The sequence below is a fragment of the Anolis carolinensis genome, chromosome 5, assembly GCF_035594765.1.
Source record: "Anolis carolinensis isolate JA03-04 chromosome 5, rAnoCar3.1.pri, whole genome shotgun sequence".
NCBI lineage: Eukaryota > Metazoa > Chordata > Lepidosauria > Squamata > Dactyloidae > Anolis > Anolis carolinensis.
This window is the reverse complement of record NC_085845.1, coordinates 47,387,919-47,408,263: the sequence shown is the minus strand read 5'-3', so window position 1 is coordinate 47,408,263 and position 20,345 is coordinate 47,387,919. Positions and strand designations below refer to the sequence as shown.

The window sequence follows — 20,345 nt, the reverse complement described above, 5'->3', positions numbered from 1 at the left end:
TTGTCTGTGTTTCCTCCATCAAAGACACCTCTGAATGTTTCTTATTCTCTCCACTGGTGTGGAATTTGCATGTCCCCACACACTGCCTCTCCCTTAACCCTTTCCTACACTTTTCAACTCTGTCTGCATAACAAACAGAGCGTGGAATCGAGCAGCAACTAAACATACTGGAGGAGGTTGTGGGCTCGACTGCACATGATGGAAATTGTAGTTCACCCTGCATCAAGATACAGCACTGTGACCCCCCCCCCCCCCACCGACAATGGACCTGGACCACATTTGGCACACAGAACCCCCATGACCAACAGAACTACTGGAGGGATTTGGGGGGGAACTGGCCTTGACAATTGGGAGTGGTAGGTACTAGGATTTAAAGTTCACCTGCAATCTAAGAGCACTCTGGACCTCACCAACAATGGCCCTGGACCTAACAGCACACAGAACCCCCATGACCAACAAAAAATGCAGGAGGGTTTTGGGGAAAATTCACCTTGATTTATAGGGATTATAGTTGATCTACATCCAGAGAGCACTGTGAACGCAAACAACAATAGATCTGCACCAAATCTGGCATGCATACCCAATATGCCCAAATTTGAATACTGGTGGATTTGGGGTGGGCCTTGACATTTGTTAGTTGTAGGTACTAGGATTTATAGTTCACCTGCAATCAAAGAGAACTCTGAACCCCACCGATGATGGATCAGGACCTACTTGGCTTAGAGAAGCCCTATGACCAAGGAATATACTGGAGGGATTTGACAGGACTGAAGCACGATAGTGGCAGTTGTAGTTTACCCAACAGCCAAAGAGCACACTGAACCCCACTGCATTCAGAGCAAACCTGCCGAACATGACAAACTTTAACCACTGATGGGGTTTCAGGGGGTTAACTGCCATGATGTAAGTTATAGTTCACCCAAAACCTTATGCATTTTGTAAAATAAAAAAAAATGATTTCTTCTAATAACCCAGGCAAGACTGGGTACCAAGCTAGTTTTTAATAAATTTGTGCATGAAATAAAGTTTGTCTTCACTGAAGCACCAGCAAAGAAAGCAAAGCCACCCATGTTTTGGATTTCTAGGATTTCAATCTGGGCCACCCATATTTTTGATTTCTGGATGCTTTCGGAACTCCGGGGAAGGCATGCTCAACTGGTATTGCAAAAGCCTGAAGCATCCACTTTCCCTCAAACGAACCCGCCTCAGCTGCTTCGGTAGACTTTGCACCTCAGCCAGGAAACCTTAAACGTTTTGCAAGGTGCCCGCCCTTTCTCTGCCAGGCAGGCAGCCGCCTTGAAGCAGCGGCAGCCCAAGTTGAAAGGCGCTCCTTGCAGCGCTTGCAGGACCTTGTAGGGGCAAGGAGAGAAAGAGAGTGAGAGAGCAGGAAAGAGAAGGACAGAGGGAAGGAGAGACAGAAGGAGGAGGAGGGGGAGGGAAAGAAAGAAAGAAAGGAGAAAGAGGGAGAGTTGAGAAAGAGGACAGAGGAAAGAAGAGAGAAGAGGAGGAAGATCCACCTAGAGAAAAAGTTTTCTTACCATACATCAGGGGAACCACTGACTGCATAGGGAAACTGATGAAGAAACACAACCTACAAACTATTTACAGGCTCACTAAGAAAATCCAACAAATGCTACGTTCAGCAAAGGACAAGAGGGATTCTTTCACCTCTGCAGGAGTCTACCATATACCATGCAGTGTGGACAAGTCTACATAGGGATCACCAAACACAGCGCCCAAACACAAATCAAGGAACATGAAAAGCACTGCAGACTACTTCAAACCAGAAAAGTCAGCCATAGCAAAGCACTTGATGAACCACTTGGACACCGCATATTATCTGAGAACACAGAAATGCTGGACCACTCTAACAACCACTATGCCAAACTACACAGAGAAGCCATTGAAATCCACAAGCATGTGGACAGGTTCAACAGAAAGGAGGAAACCATGAAAATTAACAAAATCTGGCTACCAGTATTAAAAAAAACTCTAAAATGGGGGAGTAAATAAAGATCAACACTCAGAAAACAAAGGAATTCCAGACATGAAACAATCAGGGCCAGTTAACACCTCCCAACAAAGGATTCCCCCAGGTAGAAATCAGCCAGGCTTTGAATCTGCAAGGCCTTTCAATGCTTATCAAGGTGATTAATTGCAACATTCACACTTGCCTCCAACAAACTTAAGTTTATCGATGGAGCCTGATTTCTAAATTATTTTGCGTTATGGAACTACTCTTCATGATTCACTAGAAAAAAGTTTCAACCCCCCCCCCCCATTTACTCCCCCATTTTCTGGCTATGGCCCTGACCAATGTGATTAGCATTGAATGGCCTCGCAGATTCAAAGCCTGGCTGCTTCTTGCCTGAGGGAATCCTTTGTTGGGAGGTGTTTATTATTTCTTTACAGCATTTTATATTCCGCCCTTCTCACCCCAAAGGGGACTCAGGGCGGATCACATTACACATATAGGCAAACATTCAATGCCTTTTAACATAGAACAAAGACAAACGAACATAGGCTCCGAGTAGGGCTCGAACTCATGACCTCCTGGTCAGAGTGATTCATTGCAGTTAATTGCACTGGCTTGCTCTCCCGCCTGCGCCACAGCCCGGGCCTTGGTGTTAGCTGGCCCTGGTTGTTTCTTGTCTGGATTGTTTCTTCCTCCAGGCAAGAAGCAGCCAGGCGTTAAATCTGCAAGGCCTTTCAATGCTGGCCATTTGCAACATTCACACACCTGCCTCAAACAGACAAGAGTTCCTTCTCCCACGCTGGACTTTCCAGATACAGAAACCCCACTTGCCTAGTTTCCAGCAGACCTCACAACCTCTGAGGATGCCTGCCACAGATGTGGGCGAAACGTCGGGAGGGAATGCTTCTGGAACATAGCCATACATCCCGGGAAACTCACAGCAACCCAGAGATTCCGACCATGAAAGCCTCCGAGAGAACATTCTCGTGGTGTGTGGGAAGAAGAGTGGCCTTTGCCGCCACCCGCCCTGACCGCGCTCCTATTCAGGCATTACAGGAGCACAAGGTTCAAATTGCAGGGAAAGAGATGCGGCTCCCGTCTCCTCCCTCCCTCGGCCGCCCGGGACTCACTCTTGGTGGCGGCGATGAGGTTCTTCCCGTCCTTGAGCAGCTCCTTGATGAACTTGTTGGTCTTCTCCAGCTCGGCCTCGTGGGCGCGGACGCTCTCGCGGAACCAGGGGCTGTCCAGGTAGCAGTCGCTGAACTCCAAGGGCTGCAGCCCCATGGCGGCGGCGGGGAAGGAGGAGGAAGAAGAGGAATCGGAGGAGGCTCTGGGCAAATCCTCCTCCTCCCAGCCGTCTTCTCCTCTCCTCTTCCAGGCAGCGCCTTACCAGGAGCAACGCCTCCCGCCAAACAGCATGGGACCCTGATCAACCCGGCGGCCAAGGCGAGGAGACGCTTCTCTCCTCAGGAAAACTGAAACTGTCCGTCGAAGGAAGTCGCTCCGGGCTTTGTAGTCCCCAAGGAGGCTCTCCCTCACACGCAAAATCCTGTCAGGAACAAAATAAAATCCCAAGCAGCTGCTCCGGTCTTGACTCTCCGCCCAGTGCTCCCAGTCCCGCCTCCCAGTAATCCTCGCCCTTTCTTCCCCCGCCTCTCCTCCTCCGTCCCCGGAGGAGCGCCGGCCTTGCCTTCCTCTCCCTCCTCAGGCTCTTCCGAAGGCCTCCCTCTCCCTCGGCTCCTTCCGGCATTCCCTGGTTCTTCGCCCTCCAGCTAGCCGGACCCCTTCGCCTACGCCGCGGGACTACGGCTCCCGTCGTGCCTTGCCGTTGGCTGCAGTAGCAAGTGCTCATGGGAATAGTAGTCCCGACAACTCTAGGAGCGCGCGCCAGTCCTCAGGGCGCATCAATAGGACTCCAGCTACTACAAAGCTCACCTCAAGCCTAATCCTGCCAAGACGGCATCACAATTTTTAGAGAAGACGGTGGAGCTCTAGGAAGATACCCCAAATAAATACTGTTTGCTATGATAGTGACACATGAGTGATCTTATCTATGCTGATGACCATGGTCTATTTATTATTTATTTACCTTGTTTCTACCCTGCTTTTCTCTACGCCGAAGAGGACTCAAGGCGGCTTACATATGGCAACCATTAGATGCCTTAAAATACATAGTGTGGATGTTGTAATTAATCACCTTGATTAGCATTTGTGGCCTCAAGGCCTGGCTTCTTCCTGTCTGGGAGAATCCGATGTTTGGAGGTGTTAGCTGTCCCTGATTGTTTCATGTCTGGAATTTCGCAGTTTTCAGAGCGTTGTTCTATATTTACTGTTTCAATTTTAGAGTTTTTCAATACTGATAGCCAGATTTTGTTCATTTTCATGGTTTCCTCTTTCTGTTGAAATTGTCCACATGCTTATGGATTTCAGTGGCTTCTTTGTGTAGAGTGGTCCAGGATGTCTGTGTTCTCAAATAATGTGCTATGCCCAGGTTGGTTCATCAAGTGTTCTGCTATGGCTGACTTCTCTGGTTGAAGTAGTCTGCAGTGCCTTTCAGGTTCTCGATTCGTGTTTGGGCAATGCTGCGTTTGGCGGTCCATATGTAGACTCAGGTGGCGCAGCGGGTTAAACTGCTGAGCTGCGGAACTTGCTGGCCGAAAGGTTGGTGTTTCGAATCCGGGGAGTGGGGTGAGCTCCCGCTGTTAGCCCCAGCTTCTGCCAACCTAGCAGTTTGAAAACATGCAAATGTGAGTAGATCAATAGGTACCACTCCAGCAGGAAGGTAACAATGCTCCATGCAGTCATGCTGACCACGTGACCTTGGAGGTGTCTACGAACAACTTTTCAGCTTAGAAATGAAGAGGAGCACCAACCCTCAAAGTTGGACACGGCTAGACTTAATGTCAGGGGGAAACCTTTACCTTTATGTAGACTTGTCCACAGCTGCATGGTATACAGTAGACTCCTGCAGAGGCGAGAGAATCCCTCTTTTCCATAGCTGAAGGTAGCATTTGCTGGATTTTCTTAGTGGGTCTGTAGATAATCTGTAGGTTGTGTTTCTTCATCAGCTTCCCCATGCGGTCATTGGTTCCCTCGATGTATGGAAGAACTGTTTAAAGCTACAGACAAGCCTGTTTTTGGTCTAAAATTATTTAGCTGATTGTACTCCCTTTAGTTTATCAGTTTTATACTTATGTATGCAATGCTTTTGACACGAAATAAAAATCAATAGGGCTGTAGAATGAATGCCGTTTGACTTGAGCTTTAATACCACACATGGGTAAACTTGGGCCTTCCAGGTGTTTTGAACTTCAGCTCCCACCATTCTTTTTTTTTTTTAATTTATTATTTGACAGAAACAATCTAATATACAATCAGAAAATATACATTCAAAAATAATAAAACGTGTCTAGATCCGTATTCAAATGGCAACTTGTGCAAAATAAGCATAACATACTTTATGATTCACTCGAATTCAAGACAGGATAGAATACTTCTAGAACATGGCCATACAGCCTGGAAAACATACAACAACCCTGAATTCAAGACATTTTGAAAGCAAAATCCATGCAAACTATTCCTAACTAAGGTTATTGGTTACTATGTTTTCAGAAAATCCGTTTCCATCTGGATAATAGCAATAGTGCCACCAGTTATTCCCCCCCCCCCCGCTCCATGTAATATGCAAAAATCCTAATGTCATTTTTTAAAAAGAAACTCCTTGCAAAGCAGGGAATATATCTTCACGATCAAGAGAATTTCAGAATACAGTAGTCTCACTTATCCAACATTCTGGATTATCCAATGCATTTTTGTAGTCAATGTTTTCAATGCATTGTGATATTTTGGTGCTAAATTCGTAAATACAGTAATTACTACATAGCATTTATGTGTACTGAACTACTTTTTCTGTCAAATTTGTTGTATAACATATTTTGGTGCTTAATTTGTAAAATCATACCCTATTTTGATGTTTAAAAGGCTTTTTCTTAATCTCTCCTTATTATCCAACATATTTGCTTATCCAACGTTCTGCCGGCCCGTTTATGTTGGATAAGTGAGACTCTACTGTAGGTCTAAACAAATCATGACATCACATTAATAAAGAAAAATAACCCCATAAGAATGGGAACAGGCAATAAAATATTTTCTTGTGATTTGGGCTTTCAGTTTTACATGCACAAGTATGGATAACTAGAAAAGCCCAGTTTGCATAAACGGAAAGAAGTTTAAAATCATAATCAAATGTTTCACATTTTTCCAACCAAAAAAAAGAAGGAAAAGAAAAAAAATATTTAAAGAAAAAATACGTAATGGTATTTGGACAAGCTGGAATGTTACAAAATTAGAATTAAGTGGTTCCTGAAATGGTTAAATATGTTGAAATTCCCACCATTCTTGACAGACTGGCCTACAGTCTGGGCGGGAAGGCGGGAAGAGGAGGCGGAGGGCGGTGAGGCCTGGGAGCGGATGGCGTCGCCTTGCTCCTCCCTTTTCCCCGGGCTCCTCCTCCTCCTCCATCGTCGCCATGAGGTAAACAGTCTGCTGTTGTGCTTCCTCGCCTTTCCTCAGGAAAGTAAGGCCGGCGTAGGAGCGAGTGTGTGCTGAGTAGGATTCCCCCAAAGAGAGAGGAGTGGCCTCTTTCTCCTCCTCAGTCTCTCTCTCAGCCTTGAAAGGGGTCAAACCACAGCGAAGGCAAAGCGCCATTGAATCGCCTCTCTCCACACACAACCTGGCCTGGAGGGGTTTGGTGAGTATGCCAGAAATCTGCTTTGGGCTACACTACAAAAGGATTAGAGCCTACACAACATTGGGAAGCACTAAAAGGATTAGAGATGCCACCTAAACATTAGGAAGCGTTAATGGTAAGAGTCATTACAGGCATGGGCAAACTTGGGCCCTCCAGGTGTTTTGGACTTCAACTCCCACAATTCCTAACAGCCAGGCTGTTAGGAATTGTGGGAGTTGTAGTCCAAATCACCTGGAGGGCCCAAGTTTGCCCATGCCTGATCTACAGTGTAGTCACTTTGAGTCATGGCTAAGAGACGAAAGTGGGGTAAAAATATAATAATAATACAAAATTAATGTCACTCTATACCACCTTAACTGCCATGGCTCAATGTCATAGATACCTGAGATCTCTTAGTTCGGTGAGAAGCCAAAGAACGCTAAAGATCTTATAAAACGTCAACTCTCATGATACCATAGCTTTGAGCCATGGGAGTTAAAAGTGCTGTCAAACTGAATTCATTCTATAATGTGGATGCACCCTTCGCTTTTTTTCCTGTTGAGTTGCTCTTAGGTGCATCTATATGAATTATATGCAGCTTGACACCACTTTAGCTGCCATGGACCAAGGCAGTGGAATCCTGGGATTTGTAGTTTGTTGAGAAGCTAATATTGATTCAACCATCGAAACTCACTGCATGACCTTGGGCAAGTCACAATCTCTCAGCCTCAGATGGAGGCAAAGGCAAATCCCTCTAAAAAAAATCTTGCCAAGAAAGTCCCGTGATAGGGTTGCTTTTGGGTTAAGTTAGGTACACAACAAAAAATCTCTAGGTTTACCGAGGTCCTGATGAAATACCATACCTGGATATCAGACAGCCCTAAATGCTTTAGGACCACATTTTAAATCATCTTTGAAGGTCCTGATAGTAAAACCGTGATAGGAATGAGAAATATGATCTCCTTATTGCCTGACAATAGAACACCCTCCCTTTGGACCTATGGGTGACTTGAAAGTTTGTCTTGAAAGTTTGCCTTTTGTGTCTTGAAATGTGTCTTGAAAGTTTGCCTTTTTAAAGTCCTGCAGTTAATATTCTCAGATATAAACATATACATTAATATTGTAATTATGCAATGCAATCTTCCAATAACTTCATTCACATTATTTGAAATCAGCGTGCAGCCAAAGCAATGTAGATAAATCTAGATTCTGCTTTAACTGCTTTGCTGAAATTGAAGAATTATTTTTATTTATTTATCATGGAACTTTCTATGCTGTCTTTCTCCAGGATGGACCCAAGGCGGCTCACATCATATTAAAAATATACATACAAATAATTAAAAACAGTTACTAAACAAGTATTAGAGGTTCAATAACCCTTTAAAACTTACCATATTATTAAATATTAAAAGTTAAAACCAGTCTAAAATTAAAGAGTTGGTTTGTAAGAAATGTGCCTCGTGTGTGTGTGTGTGTGTGTGTGATTGAGTTAGATTTAATGGTTAAGTGTTGATGCAATCATTTCATACATAGCTTTCTCATTACCTTATATTTTTGTTTAAGTAGGGGAAAGAAAGGACAGTGAATTTCAATTCAAAATGCCCAACTCTAAAAGGAAATCTCGACATAGACACAAAGTTGGCCAAGAAACTGGAAGGCGTGAATTAGTCTCCAGATCACTACAAAGTGCTCAGCATTGTATGGAGAATCAAGATTTTGGAACTGCATATGCTCATTATCTCTTGGTATTAAATCTGGCTCCTGAACTGAAAAATGAGGTCAAGGTAAGGAATTCTTTTAACCTTTCCTCCCATAGGTATGTACAGTTCTAGTCTTACGGAATCAAAGAAATACACAGAAAATTATGTACATACAGTGCATTATGAGTATTATAGTTTTTACACTGAAAAAGTAAAAAAACAAATTCCCTCAATTTATGTATAACTATCAATTTCCCTTAGGAAACATTTCAGTTTGCCCTTTTTAAATGGGCAGAAGAACTGGATTCTCTGGCTCGTGTTAAAGATTTATTTGCTTGCTATGAGCATGCCCTGGAATTGTTTCCCAATGATGAAGTCATATGCAACAGCATGGGAGAGCATCTCTTCAGGTTCGTAGTTAACCTTATATTGTATTTTGAGTACGTCTTCCAACACCGTGATTCCAAATCCTTTGAATTCCAGACAGTCCCGAGTTACAACATCTGACTTACAAACGAGTCGTAGTTAAGAACGGGGTGAAACAACAGGAAGTGAGATAAACTTACCACTCAGAAGGGAAATTCACTCCTGAAAGTGTTATCATGGGGAAAAGGTGTCTCTACTGGAGCTTTATTACTGATCCTTGTTTCCACAATAAGCCTTTTTTTTTTTTCAAAATCCAATCCTCACAGTGACAGAAAATGAGTGAAATCTTCTGAACAGGGACACAGACAGCAAAACACCACAGGGGTGTTAACCCTTCCCTGTACTATCTATCTAGTAGTAGTAATAATAATAATAATAATAATAATAATAATAACTTTATTTTTGTATCCCACCTCCATCTCCCCGAAGGAACTTGAGGTGTCTCATATCTCCCCCCCCCCTCTATATATATGGCTCGAGTTACACTTAAAAATGTATCTGTTCTGACTTATATGCAAATTCAGCTTAAAAACAAATCTACAGAACATAGCTTGTTTGTAACTTGGGAGCTGCCTGTATTTTCTAAAGTATTTAATTGACCATGTATTCACATTGTGGATAGTCCTCAGTAAAGTTCAGAAACAAAAAAAATTGTGAAACTAATTCAAACAGTGATACTTTCGCCTTCTGATTCATATAAACTTGCCAGACTCAATCCTAAATTCTCGGATTTCCATCAGTAGTTACAAATAAGGTGGGTTTTTTTTTAAAGTGTAGTATTGTATACTTTTTCATTTCTGTTAATTTTTCCATGAATACATTCGCTTGGTCTTTAAATCTGTTCTTGTGACAGTTCTTTGTGTATATTGCCACTATATTTCTTGATCCATATTCCAGATTCTGCATTGATAATAAAGCATTTCAAAAAACCATTACAAATTTGTGATCTGTCAACAGTAAATCTTTTTTTGATGTTTTGATCAGATATGTAATCACTTGCAGCATGTCCTCATAACAAGCTTTAGTCATTGACACAATTCAACTCAGGTTTGGATGCGCCTCTGATGTGTCCATGACCAAAATTATCCTCTTATGCAGTTCTAACTTCATGCCTCCACTGAGTATAGATGTTTGCTGATATTTTAGGGTTTAGGGATTTACTTTCTAACTTGCCGCTTTATGTTTCTTTCTCTCCCCCCCCCCCCCCCCCCCCGATTAGAATGGGTTTTCGAGACGAAGCAGCTGCATATTTCTACAAAGCTGTGAAATTAAACCCTGAATTTCCAGATGCAAAGGAGAATTTTTACCGTGTTGCCAACTGGGTGGTAGAACGATGGCACTTCATTATGCTCAATGACTCCAACAGGAATTTGCTTTATCAAAAGGCAATCCAGAAGGCAGTCCATTCTGGGTGCAGAAGTGTTCTTGATATTGGGACAGGAACAGGAATTCTCAGGTCTGTAGTTAACTTCATAGTTAATTTTAATATGTTTAATATGTTCATCTGTACTCATGAAGATCTGAAATAAATAATATTTATTATTTATCTGCTTTTGAACTTTGATTTACCAACAGTTTTTTATTGCACCTATTTTGTTGGGAAATCATCAGGACATAACTTTCATTGAACTCAGTGGGGGTCAGTTCTTACTTGGTTTAAGCTTATACTCAGATCCTTTGTAACTGGAGATAACAAGACAAAATGTATCTTGCCATGGTTTCTACATCACTACATCCTGTAGCAATAGATTCCCTAATTCAGCTGTGTGCTATGTGGAAATGTACCTCCTGTGGGCTGTCTTGAATCTCCCACCTTCATGTTTTTGAATCTTAGTATTATAAAAGAGAGAGAAATTTCTTAATTACCATCTCACTATGACTAATTTTTATGCACCTCACATCTCCTTTTACACATTTTTCCAATCTGAACAGTTTTAATTATGTGTTAATATTTTCTCATAGGGAAGTTACTCTAGTTCCCTGATTGTTTTGATTATCTGCATCATTTTCTTGCAAATATCCCTTTTTAGTGAAACATCTGGAATCATACACAGTGGTCCAAATGTGATGACATAATGGATGTGTATAAAAACAGCAGGATATTGGTAGTTCTATTTTAAACTCCTTCACTAATTGTGCCAAATTTGAAGTTCACTTTTGCTACAGAAGCTGCATGCTTGGTTGATATTTTCATTGACATTTTCTGTCATAACTCCCTTTCTTGGTCATTTACTGCCAGCTCAAATGTTATATGTATATATGTAAAGCAAGGATTTTTTGTTCCAATATACATCATTTTATATTTAGTTATGTTGAATCTTATTACTGTTTTACCATCTACTTTAGTGAAATTTTCTGAAGTTTTACCACCAAATAAACCACATTTTGCAGCAATAATATGTGTTTCCCTCCCAGCATGATGGTAATACATCCGGGCATCTCCTAGGCAATGTCTATATAGACAGCTGATTCTCTCACACCAGAAGTGACCCAATTCACTTCTGACACGATTTTAAAAAATTATTAAACAGAGTCTTATGAATACTTACAATTGCAGCTAGTTTCAGCTCAAAAGGGATCTATTTAAATTAAAAGTTAAGGATGAGTTATTTGAATTAATTACATTTAAAATAAATTTGCCAAAAATTAAACAGATTTTTAAAAATAATTTTGTTTGTTATCTTCTCATTTTCAGCATGTTTGCTAAAAAAGCTGGAGCATCTTCTGTCTATGCTTGTGAATTGTCGAAGACTATGTATGAATTGGCTTGTGAAGTGCTAACCGCAAATGGTTTCAGTAGACAGATCAAACTTCTTCATATGAAATCCCAGGATATTGAAATTGCAAAGCATATTCCTGAAAGGTTAATTTTTATATATTATTACAAATGTTTAAATGAATGATTTCACTGTTCATTTATTATAAATAGCTTGTCTATTTATATAGAAGAAAAACCTTTCATCTTACTCCTTTTAATATTGACAAAATGTTAGTTACCCTAGAATCATAGAATCATAGTATAGTAGAGTTGGAAGAGACCTCATGGGTCATCCAATCCAGCCCCCTGCCAAGAAGCAGGAAATCGCGTTCAAAGCTGGGCTGTGGCGCAGGCTTGTAAAACAGCTCCTGCAATAAATCACTCTGACCATGAGGTCATGAGTTCGAGGTCAGCCCGTGGCGGGGTGAGCACCCGTCAATTAAAAATCAAATATAGCCCCTGCTCGTTTCTGACCTAGCAACCCGAAAGGTAGTTGCATCTATCAAGTAGGAAATAAGGTACCACTTATAAAAGTGGGGAGGCAAGTTTAACTAATTTACAATGTTGGAATGAGGAAGTGAGGAAGTGCCATCAGAGTGGATGATGAAGCAGCTGCTCCCCCCTGTAGCCAGAAATGAACATTCCCTTAGGAGAAGGTTAAATTGCCCCTGCGTCTGTCTGTCTGTTGTCTCTGTCTCGGTTCAATGTGTTTATGGGCATTGAATGTTTGCCCTATATGTACATAATGTGATCCGCCCTGAGTCCCCTTCGGGGTGAGAAGGGCGGAATATAAATACTGTAAATAAATAAAGCACCCCCGACAGATGGCCATCCAGCCTCTGTTTAAAAGCCTCTATAGAAGGAGCCTCCACCACAGTCCGGGGGAGAGAGTTCCACTGCCAAACAGCTCTCACAGTGAGGAAGTTCTTCCTGATGTTCAGGTGGAATCTCCTTTCGTGTAGTTTGAAGCCATTGTTCCGCGTCCTAGTCTGCAGGGCAGCAGAAAACAAGCTTGCTCCCTCCTCCTTATGACTTCCACTCACATATTTGTACATGGCTATCATTTTTCCTCTTAGCCTTCTCTTCTGCAGGCTAAACATGACCAGTTCTTTAAGCCGCTCCTCATAGGGCTTGTTCTCCAGACCTTTGATCATTTTAGTTGCCCTCCTCTGGACACATTCCAGCTTGTCAACATCTCCCTGTAACTTCACATCTTACCTTAAACTGTAAAATATATAGCTGCTTAAGTGAAAAGTAAGTCCCCAAACTCACTAAAATCTCCAGAATTGATATGTATAGGCTTGTGCTGTGAGAGATACAACATGAACTCTGTGATATAATGAAGACTAATAGAATGCTGCTCTTATTGTGGCAACATTGTTCAACATTTCAGCAAAGTTGTACTTTTTCATAAAATCCCCAAAAGGTACAGTATGTATAATACCAAATAATATGCTACTTTTAGTGATTTCATGAACTGCATTCATATTGGATGTATCATATATGAGCCAATATGCTACACAGTGGTTGAATTATTTCTATGGATGCACATAGTACATTCCTAAGTGTAGTATGATTGATTGGTATAGGATTGTGGCCTAAATACATTTAGGGTTGCAATATAAATTATATTGTAGACTTTTAGCATGTACATGTTTTGTGCCAGTCTTTCTTTATTGTATGTTACTGTTATGTTGTGGGAAATTTCTAAAATAAGACTGAAAATGCATCATTTATTTACACAAGTTGGTTTTCAAACTCTGAAGGATTACATAGAAATACAAATTTTGTGTAATGGCTGCCATTAAATGCACAGTGACACTTTTAATCTTCCTTGAAGTTCTCAGATTTGAAGTCATGCTTTTCAGAATAGCTGTAAATTATTTTTGTCATGCTTTAACTTATGTTTAAGACCTGAAGGCAAACGACAAAACAAAAATCATAGCAACTTTCTTGATTAATTTTAGCTTATTTTCCAGAGGATGTTTTCCTATATTTTAGGTCATAATTTTTTTGTTTATTCTTCGTGTCAAATTTCTTCTGACTATAAGAAATCTGAAGATAAACCCATTTATAAATTGTGCCATCTATTTCCTGCATGATCTCTAGAATTACCTTTATTAATAAATTATGTAATGTCTAAAACGTGCAGCAATGACAGCAGAGCATAAGACCAATATGCAAATACCAGCATAATGGCCATCTCCTTGTTCTGCACAAGAGGCTAATTTTCCACAGCTGAACTGGAAAAGTATGCAACTGATTTTCCCATGACTAGGACTTCATAGATAGAGGCATTTCAGTTATCACTATTGCAGCAGCAAAGGACTATGATTACTATCTTGCTTCCCCCACCAACTCCCACTCTACCCTCTACAGCACTGTTTTTTAAACTGTGGGTCTAGCCCCAAATGGGAGTCATGAAAAAATTGACACTAAAAGGCTTCTAACACCACCCATTACACAAATCAGTTCACATCAACATGCAGTGTTTACAGTGGATTCTGCAGAAAAAGCTTCAGCTGTACTCCACCAAAGGGAGAATCACCCTTTTTCCGCAACCCTTGCAAATGCAGATTTATTATCAGTAAACATTTACCTTCATACCCAGGATCACATAAAAATTCTGGGACAGAAAGTGGTTGTGAGTGGAAAAAGTTTAAGAAACCCTTCTCTAAAGAGCTGTTTCAAAACTTGGCTGGCGAATTTGAACATAAATAGCTAATACTGGGATATTGATGGGATATTGATATTGGTTTAGAAAGGGTTGCTTGGAAATAGTTCAGGCCCAGATAGAGTCAAATGGTCTGACAGCAGAATACTGTTAATGTTGAATTTCTGACTTGCTTCCTTTTATCATTGAACAGAATAGCTTTGAGTGATCTGCTGAATTACTGTTCTCTTTTTATACCTGCACCAGAGTTTCTCTGGTTATCACTGAAACAGTAGATTCTGGTTTGTTTGGAGAAGGAATTGTGGAAAGCTTAATCCATGCTTGGGAGTATTTGCTTTTACCACCAAAGGTAAATATCCGAGTTTGCAATATCAAAATTCTTTTGCATTGTGGCTAGTATGGAGATGGTGCTTTATGTTTGAGACTTGCAAACAAAAAATGAAGCAATTGATGGTGATCTTGGTTGTATCACATTATAAAAGCTGATATATAAATAGTTCACTAGAAATGAGAAGTATTAACAACACTCACACATATGCAAGCCTTCCAGGCCACATGGTCAGCTGGTATTCGAATCTTCCCATGCAGTCCAACAGATCTACATGGGAAAGAACATTCAAAAGTCTTCCTAGATAAAGCAAAGCCAAACCATTGTAATCTTTGGCAGTAGTAAAGTTTTTATTGCCTCTCCTGTTCACTGCAAATTTTGCTATTCATTCTAGCCTTCATTATTTGGATCTATGTTTTACTTGCATTGCAATTGTTAACATCTACCCAGCGTTGCAATGCTATTTTTTGGACAGAAGAAAATGCCACAGAACTATGGAGATGACTTCTATTGACACTAAAATAAATTCTTGCAGTAGCAAGATACACACCTCAATAGTTCAAGAGAAAATACAGTAGTGCATAGGTTTGTCCCATTCTAATGGTTTCCAGAATCTCTTGAATCTTAGTTGCAGGCTTCAAACATGTTATCTCTTTAAAAAAAACCCAACATGGTATTCATTATATTCTATATTATGTATGCTTAAAAATAATGCTAAGTACTTTATATACGACACAGTAGAATCTTAATTTCTTTTACAGGAAATCAATGTATGTGCTAGGCCCAGATTTGGGTAAGCATAGGCAACAATCTCTCATTTGATGCACCTCACTAAGGAATATCAAAAACAATTGAATTAAAACTTTAGTTTGGGGCACTGTATTAGATTAATCAAAATATTCCTCAATGTGTGAACAATAAAGGTGGTCTTGTTGAACAGTTATATATCTTTGTTTGTATTGCAGCCTATGGATTGCAGAGGTGATTCTGAAAACTATGGTAAAGTTATACCAGCAGGAGCTACTATATGGGGCATGGCAGTGGAATGTAAAGAGATACGGAGACACCATAGGTATACCTGAGCTATTCACATGCATTGGGTAAAGTTGTTTAAGCTGTAGAGGGAAAGAGAGTGCCTCATTTTTGAAAGAAGCATTTTCATTTTCACATCTTATTTAGGACTTTGATTCAACAATCACAATCTGTAAGACTAAATGGAATATCACTGTATGGAAGCATAGATGGAACAGAAGCTTTGAGCTCTCAATACTGAAATTTATAAATATGAATTACCTTTTTCCAAAATTGTAGTAGTCCAGGGTATTTCTCTTGTAAACTGCCTTGGTTATTACTGAGAAAAAATGATGTACACTACAACTAGACAGGTTTTTAAAACTAAGTCACAAAGTCTTTGATATGCCAATAATATGTAGTTAGCTGGGATCTGAATTGGTTTATCATGCATGATTTTTGTCTTTTCAAGCCTGATTTTTATTTGATCCTATTTTTTTCCAGGGTGGGCATAAAAGAAATTGCTGGAGTCTGCTTGCCAGAAACATTCTTCTTCCACAGTCCAACATATACATCTGTGGTCTCAGATGAAACTCTTGAGCCTTACACCACGGAAAAACTCAGCAGAGTTCCTGGTGGCTATAAGGCCCTCACAAAACATTTCCAAGTTTTGACTATCAACTTTAATGATCTGCAGGTATATCTTTGTTCATTCAGTGCAAGGAAAATTGGGACAAATATTTGTTTGTTTTTAAGTAATGCTGATCACAAAAAGAATTTCTGTTAAAATAGGAAAAAATATTTTGTTGCATGTACATCTTTGTAATGTTGACCGAGACAAGGTTCATCAATGTATATTAGTCAACAGTCACATTTCATTGGCATAGGTAAAATTACTCTAAGCCTTTTGTCTATGCAGGAGTTTTTATAGTGTCAAATCAATACATCTCAGTTCACCTTCACCTGATCTGATACCTAAGATTAATAGCTTGAGTAAATAGAAACTGTAATTCAGTTCTTCCATAGTATGGCTAGAATACTTTATATTCTGTGGTGGTTCTGAAGCATCATTAGATTCAGAAAGAATGTCCTGCCAGTAAAAAGTAGATAGGGAGTCAAAAGTTAGCTTGGGAAATATGGAAAGGGAAGAATAGGAATACACAACCATTGAAACAGATCTTGACTCTGTGATTACTGTTGTGTGTTTTACATCTGTGTACTATTAAGCTGCACATTGGTACATATGAGAAGATCTCGTGTTTTACAGCCATTTAAATTCAGTACATTTTTCTATTTGAGTCAAATCATAAACCAATTTTATATAAAGTCAAATCAGTATCATAGTGCCCAGTAAATAAAGGAGTAGAGTGGTGAATAGAAGAAACTATAATTTTGGTTTTCATTCTTGAACAGGAGCTAAAAAACTTTGCCGTTAGGAAACCATCCAAGATCCATGTGCCTGTGATTGAAAGAGGAATCTTAGATGCCATTGTGGTTTGGTTTACACTGCAACTTGATGATGAATACATGCTTTCTACAAGTCCAAATGATGAGACCTGTTGGGAACAGGCTGTTTATCCAGTACAAGGTCTCCTTGGTATGTATGTGAGAATATATTTTTCAATACAATTTAATATATTTTATTTAAACAGTGTAGCCACTTTGTTACCATACTTACTATCCAAATGAATATAAAACATGAAGGTCCTCAATAGAGCCAATGTGTTGTAGAAATGTCATTTGATTGTATGATATTATCAGTCAGATTTGCAAACAAAGTTAGTTGAGTCAATAACTTAAGCAATGCCACTCAAGATTGGTTAGCATGAACTGGTTAAATGAAAACTATGATTGAAGGTATCTGATAATGTTTCATTCGAGTTTTATGGGGAAAATGTATAGATGCAGTTAATCTCACTTTATGTTTTTGCCTTTTTATTGTGATGATACATCTTTGAAATAGTTTAGAGTTTTTGTCACAACACTTCAGTGTTGCAATACAGTATAGAGTGCCATACTATAGAGATGTCTTTATCACTCCTAGAATCAGCTTTGCCCTGCCACAAGAAAACACTTAGGCTTATTTTCTTTACATTTATGGGTAACTGCAGAAGCAATACTAAAGTCTGTGCAACTAATAAGTATTTTTGATATCTGCAACATCATTTTTAAAGCAATCTTACAAAAGACACTTGAGAAACAAAATTAAAAACAAATAACATATTTCATTTGTCATTGTTTTCCGATTTCCAGATTACTCTGTGAAATGTGGAGATTCTGTTACAATGGAGGCATCCTGTCAGGACTGTTATCTAAGGCTCCAAAAGATTTCTTTTGTGACTTCTGAGGATGGGATGGATATTGAGAGGAACGTGAGGGAAAAGAACAGTGAGGCTGAGCTGTGCAATGCTCTGGCCAGCCTTCAGACAGCAAGCACACAGGAAAGACGGTGGCTGGAATGCAAGCTGGAATCTACTGAGATTGCTTTACTAAACAATCTGTCATATCACGAATGCTTTAAAGCTGCCATAGGCAAAGTGCTGTCGTCATTAAGTCTGTCAGAACAGTCTCTCTCTATGGATGTGGACAGTCAAAATGATGAAATGAATCTTGGAAAAGGTCAAAAGAAAACTGTGACTCTCGATCCTCTGTATGTGTTGGATGTGTCAGAAGGATTTTCAGTCTTGCCAGCAATTGCAGGCAAATTTGGGCCAGTGAAGACATACAGCTCTGTTGAGAAGGAACAGCACCAAGTAGCTCTCAGCCTCATTTCAGAAGCCAACAGATTTCCTAAGGAAACATTAGAGTTTTGGCTCAACCACCTACAGGATGACAGTGTGGTTTTGCAGAGGCCTAGGTCTGACAAATTATGGAGTATTATAATTTTAGATGTCATAGAGACATCTGGTCTAATTCAACAGGATGTTATGGAAAAAGCAGCAATATCCAGGTAATGTATGAATAAAAACCTTCTGAACTGCAACTTATTTTATTTAAAAAAAACAAAAACAAACACATTTTGATCACTTTTTGCAACACATCTATAAAGTCTTTCTTAAGTGACTGATGAAACTTCTTTGAAATAAAAGCTGACTAAACAGGTATCGGAAACTGCCTTGCTTACCAGTGAAGCTATATGCAGTAGTCACATTAAAAGAAAAAGATAAAAAGAAAGTAGGATGTTGTGGGTTATCTGTACTTTCAGATCTCAAAATAGGTCAAAGCTGAGTCTTAACATCCAGTCAAGCTTGTTATTCAAAGTACTTTTAACAAACCATTTTTATTGAAGGCCTCAGTTAAGGCTTGATAGATTTCAAGCTGCAAAGCCTCGGGCGAAAATAGCAACTCAGAGAAGATTTAAGGAACAGGTAGAAATTTTTTAAAATAGGATGGCTCAGACCCAGAATTGGTTTTCTGTATCAAGACTAACTTTTGCCATTTTTTCTCACAAAACTTCATCCCAGGTTTTCAGTTTTCTTTATTTGAGTCTACTTTATATATTTGAGTAAAGACTTTTTGTGATTGTTCTTGTTAATCAAGTAAAAATTTAAACTCTTGTAAATCAATTGCATATTATTCAGAAATGTATCCACCATGCCCTAAATCTAGTTGTTTATTTTGCAGAAAGCAAAAAGAAAAAGCCTTAACAGTTTACGTGTTTATATTTTCCACATACAGGTGTTTACTTCACTCTGGAGGCAAGATCTTCCCACAGTATGTGAAGATGTTTGGGATGTTGGTGGAATCAAATTCACTAGTACTTGAGACCGCAGTTCAAGGGACAGATCACACACTTGGTTTCAACATTGCACCTTTTATCAACCAGTTCAAGGCATGTTTCACTCTCCATTTTAAGGATTCTCATAGAATGGGTTTCTGTCCCGGTATATCTCACACACCATAGTTCCCTCCATTCTACGTGGTCACTTGACCTTTTTTAGCATTTGCAGGGCTGTTTGGAGAAGTAAACTTCAGATTGCAGAGTTACAGATTCCACTCTAGTGATGGTACTAGAAACAAACGCATAGGACAGCATTTTAGATTGATAATCCCAGTATAACTTTTATAATTAAAATGACTTACATCTTGATATGTATGGAGAGACTCAGATGTAGGATTTAAAGTAGGATTTGTGACAGGTGATCAACATTCAAAGTTCCATTGAGTATATATCAAGGCCAAATTCATTTTTTCATGTGTTTACCGTATTTTCAAATATGTTAAGTTTCACACTAATAAGACTTGCATCTGACTTGACAACAGTGATGATATATATGGGAAGTTGGGAAATTCTGTTAATTTCAGAGCAAAACTTACACATTTCTTCCTTCTCAAGGTAGTCAAGATGGTGATGTGTATAGTATGTTACATCTGATTGAATTAACAAATTATCTGTTGACAAAAAGTATAATTAATGGATCCAGCAGCCTTGAGCCATCAGTAAAGTAGGCTGGTTATGGGCTGCTATTAAAGGTTGGGGAGGTAAGTTGCTTCTATAGGACCTTATAGTTGGAAACCCACCCTACTCAGATGTTTTTGAAATTAATTTTTAACAAACTTACCCCCAATAACACACATCAAGCATTGAAGATGGTAGTTATGCTAGCCACTTCTTTTAATAAAAAAAGAAGAAAGAGTGGAAATATAGAAGGCAGGGAGGAGAGCATAGGCAGCCCACAGGCTACAGTGTCCCCAGTCCTGGTTTAGCAAAGGCATTCCCTTGCTCACAGTATGGGATAGTGCT

General features: G+C 39.7%; 2 protein-coding genes across 6 annotated transcripts in view; one reads left to right on the top strand and one right to left on the bottom strand.

The window, feature by feature from the left end:
- arhgap10 (Rho GTPase activating protein 10) overlaps window positions 1-3,763 on the bottom strand; it is a 154,794-nt gene extending 151,031 nt beyond the window's left edge. The window contains exon 1 of one of the 2 annotated variants that reach the window (XM_003221688.4): window positions 3,106-3,763. In XM_003221688.4, the coding sequence (XP_003221736.1) occupies window positions 3,106-3,259 (154 nt within the window). In that variant the 5' untranslated portion in view covers window positions 3,260-3,763. The remainder of the gene's footprint in view (window positions 1-3,105) is intronic. The other variant, XM_062980958.1, reaches the window with a different exon arrangement.
- A 2,658-nt stretch (window positions 3,764-6,421) lies between these two features.
- The window catches only part of prmt9 (protein arginine methyltransferase 9), a 20,532-nt gene continuing 6,608 nt past the window's right edge, over window positions 6,422-20,345 (top strand). The window contains exons 1-11 of one of the 4 annotated variants that reach the window (XM_008112004.3): window positions 6,422-6,725; window positions 8,271-8,488; window positions 8,666-8,814; window positions 10,050-10,286; window positions 11,526-11,693; window positions 14,509-14,611; window positions 15,556-15,662; window positions 16,106-16,298; window positions 17,015-17,198; window positions 17,855-18,551; window positions 19,280-19,433. In XM_008112004.3, coding sequence (XP_008110211.2) covers window positions 8,303-8,488; window positions 8,666-8,814; window positions 10,050-10,286; window positions 11,526-11,693; window positions 14,509-14,611; window positions 15,556-15,662; window positions 16,106-16,298; window positions 17,015-17,198; window positions 17,855-18,551; window positions 19,280-19,433 — 2,178 coding nt within the window. In that variant the 5' untranslated portion in view covers window positions 6,422-6,725; window positions 8,271-8,302. Of the gene's footprint in view, window positions 6,726-8,267; window positions 8,489-8,665; window positions 8,815-10,049; window positions 10,287-11,525; window positions 11,694-14,455; window positions 14,612-15,555; window positions 15,663-16,105; window positions 16,299-17,014; window positions 17,199-17,854; window positions 18,552-19,279; window positions 19,434-20,345 lie in introns of those variants that run through there. The other 3 variants (XM_008112000.3, XM_008112001.3, XM_062980957.1) reach the window with 3 other exon arrangements.